Source organism: Elgaria multicarinata, chromosome 3, assembly GCF_023053635.1.
Source record: "Elgaria multicarinata webbii isolate HBS135686 ecotype San Diego chromosome 3, rElgMul1.1.pri, whole genome shotgun sequence".
In the NCBI taxonomy this organism is placed as follows: domain Eukaryota; kingdom Metazoa; phylum Chordata; class Lepidosauria; order Squamata; family Anguidae; genus Elgaria; species Elgaria multicarinata.
This window is the reverse complement of record NC_086173.1, coordinates 69,243,293-69,265,999: the sequence shown is the minus strand read 5'-3', so window position 1 is coordinate 69,265,999 and position 22,707 is coordinate 69,243,293. Positions and strand designations below refer to the sequence as shown.

Genomic DNA, 22,707 nt, shown 5'->3' with positions numbered 1-22,707 from the left:
GAAGGGTGGTGGAGGCAGCGAGGATGGAAAGCGGCGAGTTGGGAGTGCAATGGATTCCTGGTTGGCCTTGCTCCCAAGGCCGACCTGCTTGTGGGGGGCAAATATTGAAGTACCCGAGGTTGACTGAGGTCAATCAACCTTTGCTGCACCCTGACCATGTAATAATTAATTGTAGTGTTTCTAGTGTTAACATATTCTTCATGCAGGCATTACTTCAGGATGCATTGACTTTCCATGAGATGTGGATCTATCTGGATACCATAATGGGATTTGTGATGGTAAAGGGCCGGAAGTGTCAAGCCAAAGCATGCTTACAGGAATATATATTGGCCAGTTCATTCTGTTTTGAAAAGTGCCAGGGGATCCTTAATGTCCTCACTATTGAGCCTACTTTAATACAGAAGAAAAGTTCCTCCAGCAATCCAGCAGCTACTGAAGTCAAGCTGGGATGGATATGCATGCCTAGGTTTCTTATCTACAGCTTAAACCAATGTCCTTCTGGCAAAGAGATGAAGGTGCTACCTACTGAGCTGCTCAAACCCGTTTCTTTAGACCCTTAAATAACTTGAAGCCAGTGCTTTGTTGTGCAAAAGAAAAGAAAAGTCAAGGATGCAGGATTTTTGTTGTTGCTACTGTACTTTCTACCAATATACACTGAAAAATACAGAATCAACTTTTTTCCATTTAGTAAGGGGTGATACTCAACCATCTGCGGGAGACTCCATTCTGCATCTGTGGGATTTCATTTTTAATGACTTGTCACAGGGCTTTAAAATACTAGAGATGCCCATTTTTGTAAACCCAGATTGCAGAAGATCATAAAACAGAATGACTTAAGCTCTCTTAGAAGAGCATATGAGAACCACCAAGAGGGATATAATAAAATAAACAAAACGGACTCCTATAGGGTAGTGTTTGTGTCATTAACCTAGATCTTGACTCTTATCCAGTGTACTGTTCATAATAAGCCACTTCTGATATAATTCAATATTGTTTGCTCCTTCACAAGAATCCATATTTATTACTAATTTCCATATTCTAATATAACATATTCTAATATGTTATATTAGAATATGTAATTACTCTAATATAACATACTATGTAAATTAGTATTAGTATTACTAATTTACATACTCTAATATAACATACTCTAAACTATGCACCACTGATTCAAGAAAACCTACATCATATTAATGAGTTATGTTTTTATTTATTCTGTGTGAAAAAGAATATTAAGACTTTAATGCAATATGATACTTGCTAGGATGCGCTAATCCAAAGCCACAAAAGGTGTGACTATTCTCTTTCTTTCATCAGTACCCTTGGCAACTCAGAGTACTTGCTATATACATCAAGATACCCTTATAATTTAATGGTAAAAGTTTTAGTACCCATTCAAAATCCATTCCATTGTTACAAAAATAAAATAAAAATAAACTAAACCTGTGTACAGCAGGGGGTGGGCAACATGTGGCCCTCCAGAAGTTTTGACCTACAACTCCCATCAGCTCTAGCCATAATAGCCAATGGTGAGGGATGATGGGAGTTGTAGGCCAAAACATCAACTCTCCTCAACTGAGAGCAAATTATATATTAAATCAACAGATGATATCCAATTAGCCCGTCTTGCCAACAGGACAGCTTCCATCAGTAGAACAGGAAGAGGGCAATTTTCCCAACTCCTGTCCTCCCTCAAAATCTGTTCCAGAGGGTTGGGGAACCCCCAGAATAGATGGGGGGGTGCAGTGGGGGGAAGAAGAAGGGATTGTCCTGTTGTGTAAGCAGAGCTCTGCTTATACAACTTTGGGTTTTCCCAACTATTTCCAGGGGAATGGGATCTTCATGTGTGCAATTTCATTGGATATGGAAAGAAATTACATTATGGCTGAGAAGCATAATGTAATTTCCTACTAATAGAACTTCAACTGCACCAAACCATGAATGGAAGGAAAATATGTGGTTATAATAACAAAAAAGCAAAATTGACTGAGAGAGATATAGACTATACATAAATAGATAGTTCTGTCAGTTTTAGATAATATATAAAAATAATAGTTAGACTTGGCATACTACTCCTACTCCTGGACATTTGTTAAAAGCCATTAAATGGTCCCTGAGAAGCCCTTCTAGTAAGAGAAACCAACTATCTTTTATAGTATTACTAGCAAGATGCCTATCACTGAACGGTACACTGTGTGCATGGAGAGAGGGCTTGTATTTTGTTAGAATTCCTAGGGCTGCAGTATATCTCTGTATCTTCCACATACCACCAAACATTGCCCCGCCTCATGAAACTGTTGTCCATAATAGCTCAACCACCCATGTACTTGACTGTTCTCCATAGGAACAATTTATTTATTTATTAAATTTATATACCACCCCATAGCCGAAGCTCTCTGGACGGTTTACAAAAGTTAAAAAACAGTGGACATTAAAAAGTATACAAAATTTAAAACCATAAAAAATATAAAAACAACAGTATACAGTATCCATTTTAAACAACAACAGTTCTGGGGTCCATTAAAATAACATTCACTTATTCAGAGAAAGTGAAGGTGGAACACTCAGGGGAATAACTGGGGTGAGAGTTAAATTTGTTCCCTGACCCTATTGATTCCAGTAATTATTAATTACACCTGCTGTTATGTGCACTGTGCAGTTCCTTCATCTGCATAACCCCATGCTGGGTTCTGTTTCTTAGTTAATTCTAGACTCCTCTTTATACATAAGACCCATCTTTAGTCCAAACATGCACTAGGGGACCCATTTATTTATTTATTTATTTATTATGGTGGTGTGGAGATACTTAGGCCAGCTAGTCTATCCTCTATCCAGTAGTGGGGAGAATCTTAGAGGAGTGGATGGAACATTAGGAGCTGGCATAGACACACAAAGACACAGAAAGAGAGCCTGTTCAGACAACACACTCAGCCATGGTTAGGCTGCCTAGCCTTTTGCAGAAAATGGTTAGTGAGTGTATTTAAACCATGGCCATGTAGCCACCATGGTTAGGAATGGTTCACACGACACATTAAGTAATGGTTCACACAACACACTAAGCCAAGTATTTAGCTCAAAATGTTTAACCACCATGGCTTAGCATGTTATCTGAACAGGGTCAGTGAGTGTGTGTGTGTGTGTGTGTGTGTGTGTGTGTGTGAGAGAGAGAGAGAGAGAGAGAGAGAGAGAGAAGTTTCTTCTCTTTGGAACATTTATATGTTTAAAAGAAAGAACACATGAAGTCACCTTAAACTGTCAGACTACTGGTCCACCTAGCCCAATATTGTCGATGCTAAATGGCAATGGCTCTCCATGGTTTCAGGTACAATTCTTTCCTAGACTTCTGAACCTGGGACTTTCTGCATGCAAACCATGTGCCCTACCACTGAATTATGACCATCTTGGCAAAGAGATGTTCATGTTTGCATTCTGAAACTAGCTGAAGACTTGGGGAGTTCCAATGAGCACACAGAGCTCAACCAGCCACAAATTATTTCCTTTCTACATTTACTTAAATGGAAGGCACAGCTCTGTTTTTAGATATGAAGATATTATTTTCAATAAAATGACTTCGGTAAACTGAAAATATGGGTGCATCAGAGTAAATGCATGACTCTAGGATTGGACATCAGTCTCCAAACTTGTGTTGCCCAAAATGTCACTAGCAGGATAATATCAATGCAATACATCTAATATACTGTTTGACATTCACACACATGCATGCATTGTGTTGAATACAATATTTATCAATAAAACACATATAAAAGTGTATTTGATTAAAATCAGCACATATTAGCTGCATAAACATGCCACTGAAATCAGCAATAATGAAACATTCTACATATTATTAATTTCTACATATTTTTTAATTATTCAAAATTTTCTCAAACATGATTTTTTAATAATACATTCCATTAACATACTAGAAGAAAGCACATTTTTATATTTTCTTTTAATACATGTTTTGAGCAATTACAGTGTCATTGTTCTCCAGCAAAAAAGTTGAATTCATTTGCTGTGTGGTTATGCTAGTTATGATTGATGTCACTTCTCCAAATGATAAACCAATCACCCCAATGATGTAATGTCATTTTAAGAGGGCTATAATCTCATTTCTCTCAAACTGGAAGCTCTGATGAGTTCTAATAAAGATTTATTGTAGATTAAAGGCCTTCATAATATCAACAATGGATTGCTCATTTGATGAGAGATTTGATTAGGGGTTGTTGTTTTTTTAGCATATGAATTTTCCACATATACTAAGAATGGCTAGTAGGAAGGACACAGGGAAGTGTAATAAGATTGCTATCACCTCATCTTTGGAAAGGCTCATCCTAAGTCGATTTAGGAGTAGTATCTAATTGTGAGGGTTGACACAAACGTAAGTATACATTTAGTCAAGAAGCATCCGTCATTCTTGTAAGTGCTACTTTATTAAAGGAAACATGATAAACATAATGGTTCATACTTACACAATTATTTTAAACATGCACATAACAACTCCATCTGTTAAATGAGGAGCAAAAGCAGGAAAGTGTACAAGTAAATCTGATAGATGTCATCTAACACCCTTGAATTTCAAAATCCAATAAAGAATGCTAATCCACAAATGCATTTCCCTCCTTTATCTCTATCCATAATAATGAGGATGGTAATAAAAGGGATAAAAATATAAAAAAATTGTTAACAGTATCTTAATCTAAAACAGCATAAACTACTTTGATAGTCTGACAAAAAAGTAATTTTATAAAATTAAAATATATAAACAAGCCAGCCTGTAAGCTATATGCATTTTCTATACAAATATCTCAATACTACAAAAATGACTTAATAATATATAAACTCTAGAAAAAGTCTATCAGTTGCTACTAGTCATGATGGCCATAGTCTATCTCCAAGTTCAGAGACAGTATGCTTCTGAGAGCTCCATCACACCTGCACATTTGCCCTGGTTTATCCTTGAATTATCCGCCCTTATTTCCATAGTATGTGAAAGCCTGATCAACTTACACCTTTGTGCTTTTACATTTCATTCATCTTTACACCTCTCCTCTCCTGCACACCAGCCTATCACTGTTCTTCCGTTGAGATGCACATCCCCCCCAGATCTCCTTTGTACCTCCCCCTACAGTTCATTGGTTGTTGGTAGTTGGACACTATGCCCTCCCTACCTACGTGGTTATTCCCTGTTGCCTAGTCAATGCCCGTTCCCTCCCCCTGCCTGGAGGCTTTGGAGTGTGAATATACTAAAATCAGTTGCAGGCTTCCTTTTGAGTAAATCCCACAGAGAAAGACTTACTTTTAAATTATATTGCTGTTTTTATGCTTTTAAATTTTGGTATATTTGTTTTTAAATGTTCACTGTTTTAAAGTTTTGTAAACCACCCAGAGAGCTTTATAGAAATGTAATAAATAAATACATTCTGAGTAAACAGAAGACCTCTGAAGTAAGCATGGGGTTGCAGAGCACTTCTTTCCAGTTTGCTGTTTTAAGACTTAAAAAAGAAAGGTTCTGAGTGACCACACTATTAAAAATCATTCTATATGTGTTTATTCAGAAGTAAGTCTCTCACTGTTCAATGGGGTTCTCTCAAAGGTAAGCCCGCATGTGATTTTAGTATGAATGGAATGTAAATGCAGTTGAAATCAATGGGATTTACTTTTGAGTAAGGGAACCATCAGATCTGTAGTTTATGAACTTGAAATTGCAGAGCTTCACATAATCAAAGCCATGGAAGATCAATCCTTCAGTCCTTTGAACTTGTACACTACCAGGAAAAGGGTTAAGGGGGGATTTAAAAAATCATAAAAAATCAAGAGATGACCCACTCTCATTCAAATTTGGCATGCTGTAAGCCCTCCTTAAGAGCTATCACCGTGGTGATTTTGATCTCTTTATCTTTAAAACTTATGTAGATGTAAGCATTTGTTTAATTTCCATTTAAAGAATCCCTTAAAATTAAGGGATGACCCAATCTGAGTCAAACTTGGCATGGCTAAAGCCCTCCTTAAGAGCGATCACTGTGCCAATTTTGATCTCTTTATCTTTAAAAATGAGGGCACTGCTGGCAAGGACGGTGCATTTTCCACCATTCTTTTAAGGTGAAAATGCCTACTCAGGAGTAAGAACATAGATTTCAATGGGACCTCTGCTTGCTCCAGAGAGACTGCTTATAACAGGGTGACCATATGAAAAGGAGGACCGGGCTCCTGTATCTTTAACAGTTGTATTGAAAAGGGAATTTCAGCAGGTATCATTTGTATATATGGGGAACCTGGTGAAATGTCCTCTTCATCACAACAGTTAAAGCTGCAGGTGCCCTGCCCACTTTTAAATCTGGTCACTCTAGTATAGCTCCTGCCTCCTGTACCTTTAACTGTTGTGATAAAGAGGGAATTTCACCAGGTTCTCCATATATACAAATGACATCTGCTGAAACTTCCTTTTCTATGCAACTGTTAAAGATACAGGAGCCCTGTCCTCCTTTTCATATGGTCACCCTAGCTTATAACCCACATGCAAATTTAATCCATAGATGAATTGATTAATCAACTAAAACTCCTATCAGCTGCCACTGGAGGTTGCATAGTGGTCCCCATGTCACATACTTCCAATCGCATGAAAAATCGCAGGTGTGTGGGTGCGCTTATTCACAGTTCCATCCTGTTCATTTCAATGGCCTCAAACCCCCAGGATGTCTTGCTTCATGGGAGGGGGAACCCAGCTGCAATCCTGCACATGCTTACTTGGGAGTAAGCCGCATGAGAGCCTTGGATTTAGGGTGACTTGCAGCCCCCCTTTTATTGAAAAGGATTAAGGAGAAGGCGCAGTGGGGGTGGCGTAGGATCCCTCGCTGGGTCTCTCTCACTGGAGGCTTTTGGGCTGTGAGAGGTAGAGAAAGAGATGTAGGAGGAGGGAGAGATGGGGAGGGAGAGAAAGGGGAGGGGAGAGAAGCTACACAGCCAGCCCAGTCCAGCTTAACACCTTGGTGGGGAAACCAGCCCAGAGAGCATGCCAGGTAACCTCTCCCAACCTCCTAGGGAATGAAGGTGAGGAAGACCCTCACTCACTCCCCCGCACCTCTACAATGTCACCAATGCATCCCCTTCTCATTTTCCCACCCACCCAAAGCAAGTCATGAAGCAAAGGTGGACGAATGAAAGTACAATAGACCATTCTTTTGTTCAACCCAGCAGCCAGGAAGCAGCAGGAGGAAAGGATTGGAATTTAAAAACACCCGCTGGAGAAAAGGCATGCCCCTCTCTTTCATCATCAATACCGCCCCTTGAACATACTTTCGTCAGTAACACGCCCACAGAACATGGGATTGAAAATGATGGATGAAAATACACGTTGAAGTTTGAGCGTTGTACTTTCGTATTACCAGAAGAACTAGACTTTCCACGCACCAAAAAACATCACTAAGGGGGCGGGGGGAAGAACCATGATCACAGCAGGACATGTACGATGTCATCTGAATCCTTTGCATACAACGCGCAGAGACAGCAGGCTATAACGCTGGTGTGATGGAGCTCTGAGTACCAGTTGTTGGGGAGCAACAAAGGAAGGGAGCTATTGCTTTCTAGTCCCGCTTGCGTGTTTCCCAGAAGCATCAGATGGCCACTGTGAGAAAGCAGATGCTGGCGATGCTTTTGCTCTGAATCAGAATGCTTCCCTTTCCTCCACATTCTTATGGCACCTTGTGGGAGCCTCAGTCCCAGACTCATTTATGTGTAAATAAGTACCACTGGTGAAACTTCAAACTTAGAATTACAAAGCTTGCTTAGAATTACAACTTTAGATAGCAACATCTCATTCTGATGAATAGTGGAGATGTTACAAGAATAAAATCACAAGTACTTTGTAATCTGCTTTCCTATCAAGTGCAACTATTGTTGATTCTGCTTCTAGTTCATTCCTCAAGGGTAGGCAATCTTTTGGGACTGCAGGGCCATTTCACATTTTGAAATGAGTCCATGGGTGCTACCAAAAATTGGTGCTAGGGATAGGTGCACCTTACTCCTCTTCCCCCCTCGTTATTTCCTCCTCCTCTCCCCTCACTATTTACTTCCTCCTATCCCCATCCCAAGACGCCCTTCTACTCACCCCCACTCCTGTTGGTCTCACCTTATCCCCTGATCTGTGGGAGGGAAGGAAAGGTGGCAGCAAGGGAAGAAGGAAGGAAGGGTGGCAGCAGTGGTATTATGGCTGTTGTGGGAGAGGAAAGGCGACGGTCGCAATGGTGGGGGGAAAGGCAATGCAGTGGTATTGGCACTGCTGCACTGGGGTGGGGAGAAAAAGCCATGGTAGCATTTGTTGCCACATTTGATTGGGGAGGAAAGAAAGGCTCTGGTGGCATCAGTGACTGTGGGAGGGGGGAGGTGCAGTGGCAAGTGAGACAGCGACGAAAGGACATCACAGGGGTGGGAGTTGCAGACAAGGCATCAGCTTTGGTGACCGTGGGGGTGGAGGAAAGGTGTCAATGGGGCAAGGAAAGGTTTGAAGGTGCTGACCATGGTGGGGGGAAATAAAGGAAGGGGTTGAGTAGGTGTAATGAGTGGAAATGGGGGATCTTGGTGAGTGCCAGTGAGCCCGTGGGCACCGTCTCTTCATCATCTTCATCTTCATCATCATCATTATCATCATCATCAATCATCACATTATTATGAAACAGATATTACTGCCTTATTTGCCAAAAAAATCTTCAAGGCAGTGCACAACCATTTTAAATAATACTTTTTATTAAAGTAATAAAAAGTTTTACAGCTCATAGATGCTGGTTGTGTTGTTTATTGCAAAATGTGTTAAGGCAAAAAGTGTATGACAGAATTGGGAAAATCAAAAACACCTTTAAAAAGGAATAAAAATAGGCCTGTATGTGAAGGGGCACAGCTTGCAAAGACCTTATACAGAATCTTAAATGATGTTGACAATGGAAATGAGTAACTAAATGAAACTAACCTGTAAATCATCCAAGTGAATTATCACACCCTACCAAAGTCTGTTGATTAAAGTGTCCTAAAATTTTTTAACACTCCTGCCTGAAGACTATCTGGTCCTACTTTTCCCAAGTGTTCCCCATTGCTTTTACAAAACCTGTACTCTTGAGTAAAAGAGTGAAAGTATCTTCCACAAGGACTGAATTACAGAAACAGAATCTACTTCTTCGTTAAAAAAAACAAAAAAACTTAAATGTTTCATATACCAGAAGTCAATTTCAGAGGGCATCAGCATTGCATAAAGACTGGAAAGTTAGGATTAGCTGTAACACTGATATGAGACTAGAACGAAACATAACATGGCCATCTTAATATTTTGCATTTTAAAAGCCAATGTATTATTCTATAAAAATGCAAAGCAGTACAATACTTCTTGGATATTTTTTCTACAAACAAACACATGAGGATTTTCATCAAGTAATAAAATGCATTCATTGTTTCAGTTTCATATAGATATCTACTAATTTAAAAGAAACCCTCTAAAATAAAATGTCAACAAAATATTGAATATTCATATATCAATGTATGAAACATTAATCTAACATAGCTCTCAAATCCTCAGAATTTTCCCAGTGATAAATATATGCCCGTTTCCCCCATGTTTGAGTCACTGTTTTCATGACAATTAGAATCTGCCCACTTGAGCTATAAATGCCACATTTATAATATTTCCTTACCACTGCTGGAAGTCTGCTGTGGCCCTGAGCATGCTCTTAGCAGGTATGAATTGGGGGAGAACTCCTCATCAGGGTTGGTATCCATGATTTGATGGGAAGTATTGCTGTCTAGCAAGGGCATCTGGCAGCTAACTGGTGGTGGATTATGGGAACTGGGCAGCTGAGCGGATGGGAGAAGGCTAGACGAGGATGTAGGTGGAATGGGACGACCTGGGAAAGAGGACAGAGGGATCAAAGTTCAGCAATGAATGTAATGAAAGAAACCACAAACAGTAACATTGAAATTGTCACCACATATGATAACACCTGGGGCTGAATCAAAATACCCATGGTCTGTTGGTACTGACTCTCCCCTTTGCATCATATTCAAGGCAATATGATCAACTGTGTTGACAAGACATCCCAAGAAAGGGGACTGGCCTCTCTTGATAATGTCTTCACAGCATGAGCCTGTTACAGGCTTTATGTGATCTGATGCTGGATGAATGAAGTAAAAGCTGGATTTTTAAAATGTCATCACTAATTTTCTAACATGAGGAAGTGCCTTTAAAACAACAACAACTACTCAGCCTTTTCTACATCCACCAATTGTTTCAATATTAGCATTACGTTCAAGGAGATTCATAGAACCATAATAATCACAGAAGAAGAACCAACTTGGAAGCAGTATGTAACCCAGCTATTATCAGTCACTAAAAGAAAACAGTGCTCTTCTTTCCATTACTGAACTAAATTTTCTGAAAAGATTGTATTAAAAGTTAACTGATATAACCAAGCCCAGTCAAAAAGGTACAGAAAACCAGCTTCATTCTGAAGCCTCCATCCAACGGAAGTGAACAGCAAACAGATTGATTTTCCTCTTGTAAGAACCAATAATGCGCATCTTATTGGCAACTAGAAGTTTTTCTTCAGTTTGGTCAATTCAGACAAGAAAGTTATTTTGACCACTGTAAAGAGTAGCTGCTGCTGCCGCCATTACAACACTTTTCCATCTGAAGTCATAAGAATATAAGAAGAGATGTGTTGGATCAGACCAAGGGTCCATCTATTCAGTGTCCAGCCAGCTGTTGACCAGGGAAGCACAAGCAGGACACGGTGCAACAGCACCCTCTCACCCATATTTCCCAGCTTTTCATTTCTCTACTTTTCAGTTTCACTTGTGTTTTCTACCAAGCCAGCAGTAAAGAAGCATGAGTTTGCTTGCAGTAAGAAGTGTTTCTTTAGTCTGCAATTATTATGAAAAGCAGAGCAGGATTGGGTCCTTATTGCTGAAGTGTGAAAGAAAGAGATAAGTTAAAGTGCTCTGAAAAAATATCTACCCCAAGCACTCATTATACTCATAATCATAGTGGCTATTTCTTTTTCTTTTTCTTGAGTACTAAATGCATCATCATTATCATTATCATCATCATCATCACCACCACCACCACCACCACCAAAAATGCTTGACTATGATGGGATTGCAATATGCTCTTACTGTTTCTAAACATGGGTGGGATTTATTATTATTTTTGCATGTTTTGGTATCCCCTTGTTCACTGGGGATATCAAAAGGAGGAGGATCCCCTTGTTCACTTAACATTAATTTTTTCTTATGAAACAAACAAACAAACAAACAAAAATGCCAGTCATTTAATTCCTAGTGTTCATACTAAATTTTCTATTAGTTTGATTTTTCCATAGTCCATTACGCAATTTGACACACTCTCTGCATAGCGGCACTGTTTTTCCCTTCCCCTGGCTTGGACTTCACGTACTCTCTACCAGTGTGTGTGTGTGTGTGTGATGGTTGGCGCTATTTACCCCCCCCCCCCAAAAGCCCCACCTAGATATATGGCTGCCTCACTTACAAGGAAAGCTGGCTACAGGACTGAAGGGGCTCCAAAGGGTAAGTATAACTACAAAGAATTACCTGGTCCAAGTCCCAATCAGTTCCCTCTGAAAATAGGACTGTCCTCTGTCAGCCACAGAGTATGGAGAGTATGGAGAAGACAGTCTTTCAGTTATGCTGCGCACAGGCTCTTTACAGTCCCAAATGCAATAATTTGCACCAGAATTGGGTCCAAAAGGTAATTGGCTGTGAGTGCAGATGAGCAAAAATAAGCATAATATGCTTCTAGCGGCCTGCTGTAGGAGTGGGCCATGGAATACTTCACCAGTTGAGCTTCCAAATCATATTCAAATGCAATCCCATCCTAATTTGATAACAATCCACTGGTCATTGCCACTATCTGGGAATCAAGTAGCAAGGCAGGGTCCAGCCAGACCACATCGACGGTTCCAAATCAGATTTTTCACAAGGAGTGTGGCAAACCCACCACCTCCATCAGGCTTATGCATATCAGGCCTAATCATTTTAGCTGTCATTGTTCTGCAGGCTCAGGTCATGCCTACCACCCAGCTAGTTCCAATCTGATTCAGAGTACGTATCCCCACCCCCCCACACACAACATGAGTTTGCCAAAACAAATTACATTTTCATATAGTCATAACGTTGGAAGGAACTAATACATCCACATATCAGCCCATTCTGCCCACACAATCTAGCCAGAACATAATGCACACAGATGCAGTCCAGAGAGCAAAGTACCCTCAGTGAAGTGCCTACATAGCAAAAGATCCAGGTGACTCAAGAAAGCCAGTCTGTTAATCTATTTCCCCAGGAAATTTGTTTAAACAGCATTTCTTACCAGCAGAGTATTAGTCCAGTTTTCTGGTTGCACATTATGAGGCTTTCAAGAAATCTATAGATCCACAGAATAGATACCAAATTGATTTGTGGCTGTAAATTGTGCACAACAAGTTTCAGAACAAGTAAAATGCAAGTATCACATTTTGTCACAAGAAAGATATGGCTGTCTGCAATGGCCGGCACATAAGAAGTCAGTGATTCCTTTGAGTGATACAAGACATATATGTCAATTCTGAAGAACAGAAAGCAGTAATTCTAATTCGTCAAGGCAAGTTAAGGCTAAATCATCACAATTGCATTCGTACCCACTTGTGTTTTAGTGGTTCTTCCTGCCAGAAACAAACCTATCCATCTGTCATAGATGAAATCATCCTTCCTGACTATAATTATGCTCCCTTCCTCACGTTGCTCAGTCCAGCTCACCATACTAGGCAGTTTATCCAACAGAATTTGGTTAAACGCTTTAAGACCTCACATTAGGAGGCTTTAAATGCTGACTCAATAGAATCACATGTGTAGGGTCAGGTCATTTACTGCAATTACTGATCCTAATAACTGAAGCACGCTGATGCCCATGTTTGTTCCTTGCTTTAGCATTCCAAACACGGAAAGATAGATGGCAGGAGAATCTTTGCATTGCACATATTCATCATCCTTGTCAAGTGCAAGGGGTGGTGGGGACAGAGAAGACCTGCTGCTTGACTGATTCGGGGGAGGAGTAAAAACGGTTTGTGTCTGGTGAGGTGGAGAAATTGTTCGGGAGTAGCTTAACCATGTGGAAATGCGACCTCTGTGTTGCTGCCAAGGTCAGTGAGGCATACAAAGCTCTACTACATATATGAAATAGATACAAATGTTAGAGAAAGAGAATTTCACAGTAGTTATTTTCAATTATAGGCACCCTGGTCTGTATTACTACTTATAGTCACGCACTAAAAGGCAGAAGGGGATCATCTGAAACCTGAGGCTTGCAAAGATCATAATGATACACTACTAAAGGCTGATTATCATAAATATACTATTGAGACATGCAAAAGTCAAGTGTGTTGAATATGGGGATCCCCCACCCCACCCCACCCCACACTTAATTCCCAAAACATAACATGTGAGTTTTCAGTTTGGAAGTATCACTAATTTTTATATCACTAAAAATGATCCTATTAAGATGATGTTTCAGTAACAAGTGAACAATTTCTTCAGCTATGAATTTTGTTGCAATAGTAGTTTTTGTATTGGAGCAATAGTATTCACATGTACAGCTAGAAACTTTGTAGGGCTACCGTCACCGTAACGGGGAAGAGAGAAGCGAGTGCAGCAATGGGAGGGGAGAAGGGGGAGGGTGGCCACCACAGTTACAGTAATGGTGGGAGAAGGGATGAGGAGAAAGTCCACTGCTGCCACCCCCACCGTTGTCGGGGAGGGGAGAGGAAAGCAAGTAGCCAAGGCAGGAGCAGGAAAAGAAGGAGCAGTTGGGAGGAGAGCAATCAGCATCCACCGCCATCATTGCTGTCATGAGAGGGGAGGGTGGGAATCACCAGGGGGAGGGAAGAGAGGGCAGTGGCACAGCCTTCCACCTCAGGTGGTGGGAGATGCCGTGCTGGCCCTGGACTCTACCATGTATCAACCTTCACTTTGGTCCCAGTGAAATGAGTACATAACACTAATTACTTTGAGCCTCCCCATGGTCTCTGATGAGTTCCCATAATATAGTAAGTCCTCCAGCCACCAATCATCATTGCAGGAGCAGCCTCCCCAAGCAGGAATTTGGCCCTGGAGAAGCTCCATGTGTATTTCCCAACAGGAGAAGTCTTCAAGTCTTGGCCATGGGCTAGATGTTGCCTAATTTCTTGCCCAGCAGAAGAGGAAATAGAAACATGTAAACTTCTAGGAACCAAAAAATAAAGGCAGGTCCAGCATCACCATCTAGTATCCTCAGGAGCTGCTAGTCTATGGCTGATCATGTCACCTGTTCAGGCACCACCAGTAGCAATGTCTGCCAAGACCACTGCTCCAGGCAGTTATTTTATTTTCCCCAAACTGCAGTACCCCAAAAGTTCTGTCATTCCATAACACTGTAGGCAACAATTAGAAAACTGTTTCTCACAAAATCATGGTAGCATCTCATGATTTTGTGGTGGCAGACTTTTTTTTTACTCACAGTGCTATGAAATGGCAACTTCTGGGACATTGTATTTTGTGAAAACAAAGATGGCAGCCACAATCATACCCCCTTCATTCCTGGAACTGGCCCTGACTAAAGGCAGTGGTGACAATCAGGTAGGTTGTAGTTGATATATGTGTATGAATGTAAAATCCCTATTACCTTTGGTAGACAAGAAGTAAAAATGCAGGAGTGAAGGTTTGATATAATAGCAACCAATCACTCTCTCAGTACCAATAACACTTTTTATTAACCTTATCTGCGAGACATGTTTACTGGAGATAACAAGAACAAAGTTTTTGTTATTATGAACCCATGGCATATAGTATACTTGTGAAATATTAAGTCTCATGTCAGCAAAAATTAATACACAGATTCAGATTTATTATTATTCTCTCTCCAACAAAATAATTCAGGCATCCAGTATGATATCTGACACACCTTCCATAGATAGAAGGGCACTATATATGAGAATTTCTCACACATTCTGGTTCTGTTTAAACACTGCATGTGAAATGAAAGTATAAACAGGAAGGATATTCATATTGTGTAATCTAAATATGCTCTGCCATGTGAATAGAACCAGACAGACTTCCTAATAGAACCATGTGTCTTTTCTAGCTCAACTTGACCACTTTTAATAAGGAGCAGTAACATTCCATTGAAAATTATTGTGCAGGCCATCATAATAGCTATTATATTATTGTATAATATGGGACAAGTTTCATCCTCCAAACAATTCAACCTTAGAAATTATATATGAGGTAAACATTACTATAAACAGCTGTGGAAGCTGGGAAAGAGCATAGAGGTACAAGTTGTTTCCTTCATAATACTTGCCCTATCTCAAAATACATATTGAGAATTTAAGCTCACTAACTCATTTTTAAGGAAAATTCCTCAAGTGATTGTTCAGGTTCTTGTTATGGATGCTCAAATAGCCCAATTTAGCCACCTTTCCCCTTTCTGCTATTTCCCACCTTCCACAAACAAAGAAACCACACCTTAGGGAAAGGTTGGAGATAATCTCACATCATCAACACATGCAGTGGAAATCTCCCATCAATACATGCAGACTATAATTTCCTCATGTGGATCAAGCCCCATGATCTCTGGCAAGAAATGATGCTCCATACAAGGAAAGGACTGTAAAGGAGGGTGCTGTTGCACTCATATTCTGCTTGTGGATTTCCTGTGGGCAGTTAGTTGGCCACTGTGTGAACAGGATGCTGGACTCTTGGTCTCATCCAGCATGGCTCTTCTTATGTTCTTAACAGCCCTGGGAATTGTTCTGCTTCACTTGGACCCCTCTGCTGTCTGTAACTCTTTCCTTCCCAAAGATTAGAGTGTTGTTATTTTGTTAGGGGAAGGGGAAGTCCTTTGCCTCATGTTACCCTTAAAGGACTGTGAGCCACCAATAACTATAAGGCTCATACCAACTCTCTTCTATATGGCTTATCCATTATGACATGAAATTATTTTGTTTTTGTCATACTGTAATGACCATTATATGATTGATATATGTGTGTGTGTGTGTGACATGACAGTCCACGAAGGGTCTTGTTTTGGAATTATACAAGGCCCATCTTGGAAAATCAGTAACCCTGACTTGTGAAAGAAATGAGAGCAAGAGAAAAGAGTAGTTATGAGCAGCACACCATGCATACCCTTATTGCTCAGGCATCCAGGAAAGAAAACAACTTCCTCACTCTTGGAGAGCAAATAGAGCAGGATAATATGCAAGTTAGCTTCTTCAGGCCTACATGAGAGTCAATTCCCATGACCACTTCTGATGTGCTAAAGTCAAGATGAGGTGATGTTTACCCAGCATTTTCACATCACAGGTTTCCAGTGATAGCTCTCTCTCTCAAGTGATAAAACTAAAGGTTACTCTAACTTGCAGGTTAATCATGTCTTAGAAAGTAGTTAACCCGTTCCATCTCAGATCTTATCATGTGTGTGCCCGTATGTTTCCTCCAGCCAGGCAAATAGCAGCTGGGTGGGGAAGCATTTAGAACTGGGGAAAGAGTTAAATATCCCCTTTCCTCTGCTACTGCTCCAATCCAATTAAGAGGACCTTGCAGCTGTTTTTAAAATTGAAATGTCAGGAGATCAAATCAGAGATAATCTTTGTAACATGTTGTTTGATCCTTGAAGATAATAAGTTTATTAATTTTGAAGATAAGTTTACTAATTTTTCTTTTGGATACTAAATATTTGAATTAAAAAGTAGTTAGAGAAAAGTCATGTTTACAGAAGAGTATTCATGCATGAATCTCTATTCTGCATATTCAAAAGGCACTTTTAATTGCTGGGGGGGGGGGAAAGTAGGCACCTCTCAAGGCTCTCCTTCATCTGAAGTATGTTGCCATATGTGTGGACATTTACACTACTTCACTTACTACAGTGGGAGAACTTAAGATAAAAGCACTATCTCCCCATAATGAAGTGAAAGAAAAGGATAAAAGCACTGTGGCAATATCTCCCCACAATGAAGTGAAAGAAAAGGGGGATTTATTTACAGGCTGGTCCAAACATGGGGCTGCTCACACAACATGCTAACTCACACTCACTGGGTGGGTTGTTTTGAACTGTGGGTTGTTTGTTGAACTGTGTTCTAACCCTTGGGAAAAAAATACCTGATGTCTTACCAATTTTGTAGGGAAGAACTTTGATCATTTTCAAGTTAATCAGAAGCAAGCGGTGGAGAACCCAACCCATCTCTAAAACCTAGATATAGCAACCCTATGCACCTTTAGCTCCTGGGCAAAAATCTAGGGCTGTGACACACTCCGTTTTGGGTCATAGAATCGGGTCGGGGGCAGCAGAGCAGTTGGCTCATTTGCGGAGTGCTCCGTGTCTTTTCGGTGCGTCGTCCGCCATTTTGGATTTCCCCCCCATAGGATTGCATTGACCGAAAAATTGCCTATAACTTCTTTGTTTTTAAAGCTACTTTCCTGAAACTTACTGTGCTTAGAGATTGATCATTGGGGGTCATTTGTGTTGATTTTCGGAATTTTTCGTCGTGTGGTTTGCTTGCAATTAATTTTTATTGAATGCTTAAAGGCGGGAAGGGGAACCTTTTTTCCCCAGGGTTGATAGACAGGTTCATCTCCCAATCATGATAAGTGATCAGCCCATGTGAAGCATCCTCCAATCCCAATGTTGGAGGGGGGAATAAGCAAAAAGGGATACTTAGTAACTTTTATTTCTTTGTCTTTTGAAGGAGTTTTGTCACTTTTTGAGTGCATTGGTGAAGCTGTAGCCCCAGCAAACTCACACACACAACCTTAAATAATATACAAAGTAAAATAACAGATAGTCAACACAGCACTGCAAGGTACCCACCATAATCTTGGTGAACAACTGAATAGAAGTAGCGCAAGTGGATGATGTGTTGTACGGCATGTGGATGTGCCCAGGGCCCATTGCCCTTGGGGGTAATCAGAACCCTCCAAAGGAGAACCAGTGGAAACCAATGAGTTGCACGAGTTGATGTGTGATGTGGCTTCTCAAAGGCAGGTACCTAGACAGGACCAGCCAAACAACTGAGAGGTGGTAGCACAGTCCACTGGGCACGTCCACTTTTCCATACTGGTAAAAGTCAGTCAGCCTTTTTGTTCTATAGTAATAATAGTTGTGATGGTGATGATGATGATGATGATTTAAGAATGGCTGTGTAGTCAATCAACTCTGAAGCAAGGAGCACAAAGCTTTACTGTTGTCCTGCTAGCCTCCTATTATTTATGGGATGCAAAGGCATCTCTCTGTGCTGTTCCCACCTCACAGGGCCAGTTTGTGTTTCTGCCTTTGAATGGCCTGGAAACAATACTTGGCTCACTGACTTGTGCCCGCAGAGCTGTCTGCTGTGGCCTCTCCTCCTCTGTGCCCACCTCAGAGGGCCGGTTTGTGCATGTCTTGCTTTGACTCAGGGCATTAGTCCTTCCTTCATCGTCCTGAAAAGGCAGCTGCATTGCTGCTGCGCTCACCCTATTTAAGATTTCTTGAAGTTCCGTGTGTTCATTTTGGAAGTGTTTAACCTGAGAGGAAGATTCTTATTTAGGTTTATCTTTAAATATTCCCCCCCAAATCAGGGCATGATCTGATTTCCTTCAAAATGGGCATGAATAAGGATCTATGTGGAAACTCTCATGGTGCCCTGTTGCAGGTGTGTATCTGGAAAAACGATAGCGATAACTACATTTCTATAAATGGGGGAATCTTTTAAATATTCCCCCAAAAATCAGGGCATGATCAGATTTCCTTCAAAATGTGCATGAATAAGGATCTATTTAGAAGCTATCATGGTGCCCATTTTCATGTCTCCAACTTGAAAGCTAAAAAAGTTATAGGCGTTTTACATTTCCAATGCAAGTCTATGGTGGGGGGGAAGCTCCGCCGCAGAGCAGAGGCAGATCTCCCAAAGCAGAGCGGACCAGATCCAAAAGTTGCAGATCAGGATCCGGAGCGGATCGAGGGGTCTGTGCACAGCCCTACAAAAATCCCCAGCTTTTCAAGGATCCCTGGCCTGCCCAGTTCCTTCCTGGCAATAATGCACAGGCCCCGCCCAACATTCCAGTTTTGCTTCAATCACATTTTCCATTGGCTCCTTCTTTTTTTAATTCCATCTTTCCCTTTACTCATTTTCCCCGGAGGTTGCCACTTCCCATTTTAGCCACTTTCCACTTTAGCCACCCTGTCTCTTAACCAACCTCCCAGCCCAGCATTCTTTTTTCTCTGTCCTGTCTTATCACGGTTTGTGGCTCACAGGCGAAGCTGAGTGCAGCAGAGTCACCTACTGATAGGGTGGGATCACATTTGGTAAAGCACAGTTATGGCAAAAACATATTTCTTTTGCAGAGTTATGTTGATTTAGGGAAAATCTGTCAGAACTTCGGGCAGAGTGCTGTGGAAGCGCTCTGCCCAAAGTTGGAGCATTCTCACCCACACAAGAGAGAGCAAGATGTAGAGCCATTCTGAAGGCTGGCCAGTCTAGTCCTGCTGTTGGTGCCCTCTAGGGAGCTGTTCTTGTTCTTAAAATTTATTTATTTATTTATTACATTTCTATACCGCCCAATAGCCGGAGCTCTCTGGGCGGTTCACAAAAATTAAAACCATTCAAAGTATAAAACAACAGTATAAAACCATAATATAAAATACAATATAAAAGCTCAACCAGATAAAAACAGCACCAATGCAAAATTACAAATTTAAAACATCAAGTTAAAATTTATTTATAGACTGTTAAAATGCTGGGAGAATAAAAAGGTCTTCACCTGGCGTCTAAAAGCATATAATGTAGGTGCCAAGCCAAGCGAACCTCTTTAGGGAGCTCATTCTACAGCTGGGGTGCCACAGCAGAGAAGGCCCTCCTCCTGGCAGCCACCTGCCTCACTTCCTTTGGCAAGGGCTCGCGGAGAAGGACCCCTGAGGATGACCTTAGGGTCCAGGCAGGTACATATGGGAGGAGGCGTTCCTTCAGATAACCTGGCCCCAAGCCATTTAGGGCTTTAAATGTTAAAGGCTGCTACTCAATTCTACAGCCTTTAGCATGGAGAAAATGGGGACCATACCGGGAGTATGTGTTCCCAGTCTGAATCATCTGTCAAAGCAACATCGTCCAGCTTTGAATGTCCAGGATGTTTCTGTGAGAGGGGAGAATCAGGGCTGGACATCTCCCTTGTCCCATTACTTATAGTCTCTTCTAAACTCAAGTACTATGAAACAGATTCCCTGTCTCTTCTTTCCATTTTTCAAGCCTCCTACTCTACCTACTCTTCCTTCAGGTTTCTTTATCTCAGTCCATTCTGACGCTGCAGTCTCCTTGCCTTTGTCGATCCCTACCTTTCATATGTCATGACCTCAGCCCATTCTTCATACTGTCTCTGTGTCAGGTTTTAATCATAATCAAACTGACAACTTCCCCTTCCCTCACAGGAAATAGACTGCAAATTGTTTAGTTCTCTCAGCAACTGATTATTCTAGGACAGTTCGCTAGTTTAGCCAGTCGTAAGATTCACTGCTATATGCACAATAAAAATAAAAATTCTCCTCTCCCTACCCCCATTCACCAGTTAAACTTTCATCAGCTCAGACATTAACGGTGATTAAAATTAACTCAGATGCCCCTTAACACATGGTTTAAAATCCACTTCAGACCACAACAGATTCTGATTTCAGGGGAAATCCTGGTTAGCCTTAACCATGATTAACATCAATGTGATTTAATTTCTTATGGATGAAGGGATGGAAATTTGCTCTACAAAAGAGAAAGGTGACAGGAAGGGACATGCGTCCCTGAGGCTGGCTCTTTCTTTTTAAAAACACATTATCTCTGCACTCCCACAATAATACAGCCATATCACATGTGTTTCACATTCAAAGTAAGTAAGAATAGTCCACAAGTAGGAATGCTGAAATAATAGATGTTGTTCTTCCTATGTTTGCTGTAGAGTCCATCTATCTACTTGTCACATATGTCTAATTCAGAAAATTAAGGCAGGAAAATAAATTGCTTGGTTTTCTTATATGTAGGCCAAAACAAAACTACACACTTTATTTCACAAGAAGGAAAAAAGGATGAAAAGGAAAGAGAAAAGTTTTCACAGAACTATCCTATAAATTGTCAGACACATCTGGGAGAATGCCACATGTGAGAACACAAAACTATGTAACTGAAAAGTCATTCCAGGAATAGCATAAACTGCTTAGAAATAAAATAAAGATTAGGCAGACCTATATTTTCTAACAGTGACAGATAAAGACAAGGGCAGAGTGAAGAAAGAACGTTAAAATTTACTGTTAAGAGGTTGTATGTTGAGCAGATCTTACACTTTAATAAAACAACTATTTTGAGTTGGAAATCAAAAAAAGAATTATTTCCAAACACTAGATACTGCTATATCAATGACAACAACCATACAGACTGAGTGTTAGCAATGGCAAGTTGAAAGTATCTACATGGAAGAAGACAATTAGTGGAAAGTTAGCGGCCCTGGCATTTTTGGCAAAATCCAAGGGAGTAGCAGACACTTCCAATGATTTCCGTATCAGGAAAACTTTAAAAGGTTGGTCCAGGGTCAGACCTGCTCCTCCAGACAAAAGCACCCCTTTGTCCCCGGAAATCTTGTTAGGATTACACGCTATCTGGCCTTCCCTTTGCTCTTCCAATTTTGAAGCTAAGTTGTTTCATGCCACTGCTCTCACAGCCTTTTTTGGAGCCTTTCGCATATCTGAATTGGTAGCTGCTGGGAAAAGCGATACCTCTAGAAGGGCTCTTCAGCTGAGTGACCTGCAGTTGTCACAGCAAGGGGTAATTTTGCAACTCAGAAGGTCAAAAACTGACCAGATTGGGAAAGGTCGTACAGTTGCCTTGTTCCCTGCTCTCAAGAAAGAGTTATGTCCAGTATTGGCTATTAGTTTATTTATCGAGCTTAGAGGACGCAGCCCAGGATATTTGTTCTGTCACCAGGATGGGGTTCCACTTACAAAACACCAATTTTGGACAGTCACCAAGAAGGCTCTGACCTCCATGGGTTTAGGAGATTATCAATTCGGCACGCACTCATTCAGGATTGGAGCGGCCTCTACCGCTGCTGCTATTGGTTTCTCGGCTAACCAAATTCAACAAGTTGGCAGGTGGCAGTCTGGTGCTTACCGTTATTATGTTCGTCAGTTGCCAAAGGGAACCGTTGTTCCGGGACCAAGTTAATGGCCTTTATTTGTTTCCCTAGATCTACGGAGGGGACAGACTCCGCTGCGTGTGTTAATCTGTGGCCACAGTTTTATCTTCTGGGCCGGACGAAGGGCCTCCCGATCGAGCTTGGGAACTCAGCTCCGATCAAGCAATATTGCCAGCATCCAATGGTTGGGAAGGCGTGGCATGCGCTGGGAGCACCTTATGGTCACACTTTCGCAGCGGTGTGCAGTTAACCCTCTGCCTCAGGTGTTGGTGGTACATCTTGGAGGCAACGATCTAGGGTTATTGAATGGAAAAGCCCTGATTCTCCAGGCATCTAGAGACTTCCAGTCCATTCAACAGCAGTGGCCTGGAATACTCATAGTTTGGTCTTGCATCATTCCTAGGTTAAACTGGAAATGGGCTACCGACCCACGTGCTATTGAACGTTCGTGTTGTAAAGTAAACGGGGAGATTTATAAAGATTTACTGAGTCATG

General features: G+C 41.0%; 1 protein-coding gene across 3 annotated transcripts in view; it reads right to left on the bottom strand.

The window, feature by feature from the left end:
• The window catches only part of LOC134394813 (teneurin-2), a 626,553-nt gene that overhangs the window by 357,915 nt on the left and 245,931 nt on the right, over window positions 1-22,707 (bottom strand). Inside the window, exon 3 of one of the 3 annotated variants that reach the window (XM_063120558.1) lies at window positions 9,678-9,887. The exons of the other annotated variants lie outside the window; for them this stretch is intronic. Within the exon in view, the coding sequence (XP_062976628.1) occupies window positions 9,678-9,887 (210 nt within the window). The remainder of the gene's footprint in view (window positions 1-9,677; window positions 9,888-22,707) is intronic. 3 annotated transcript variants of the gene reach the window in all.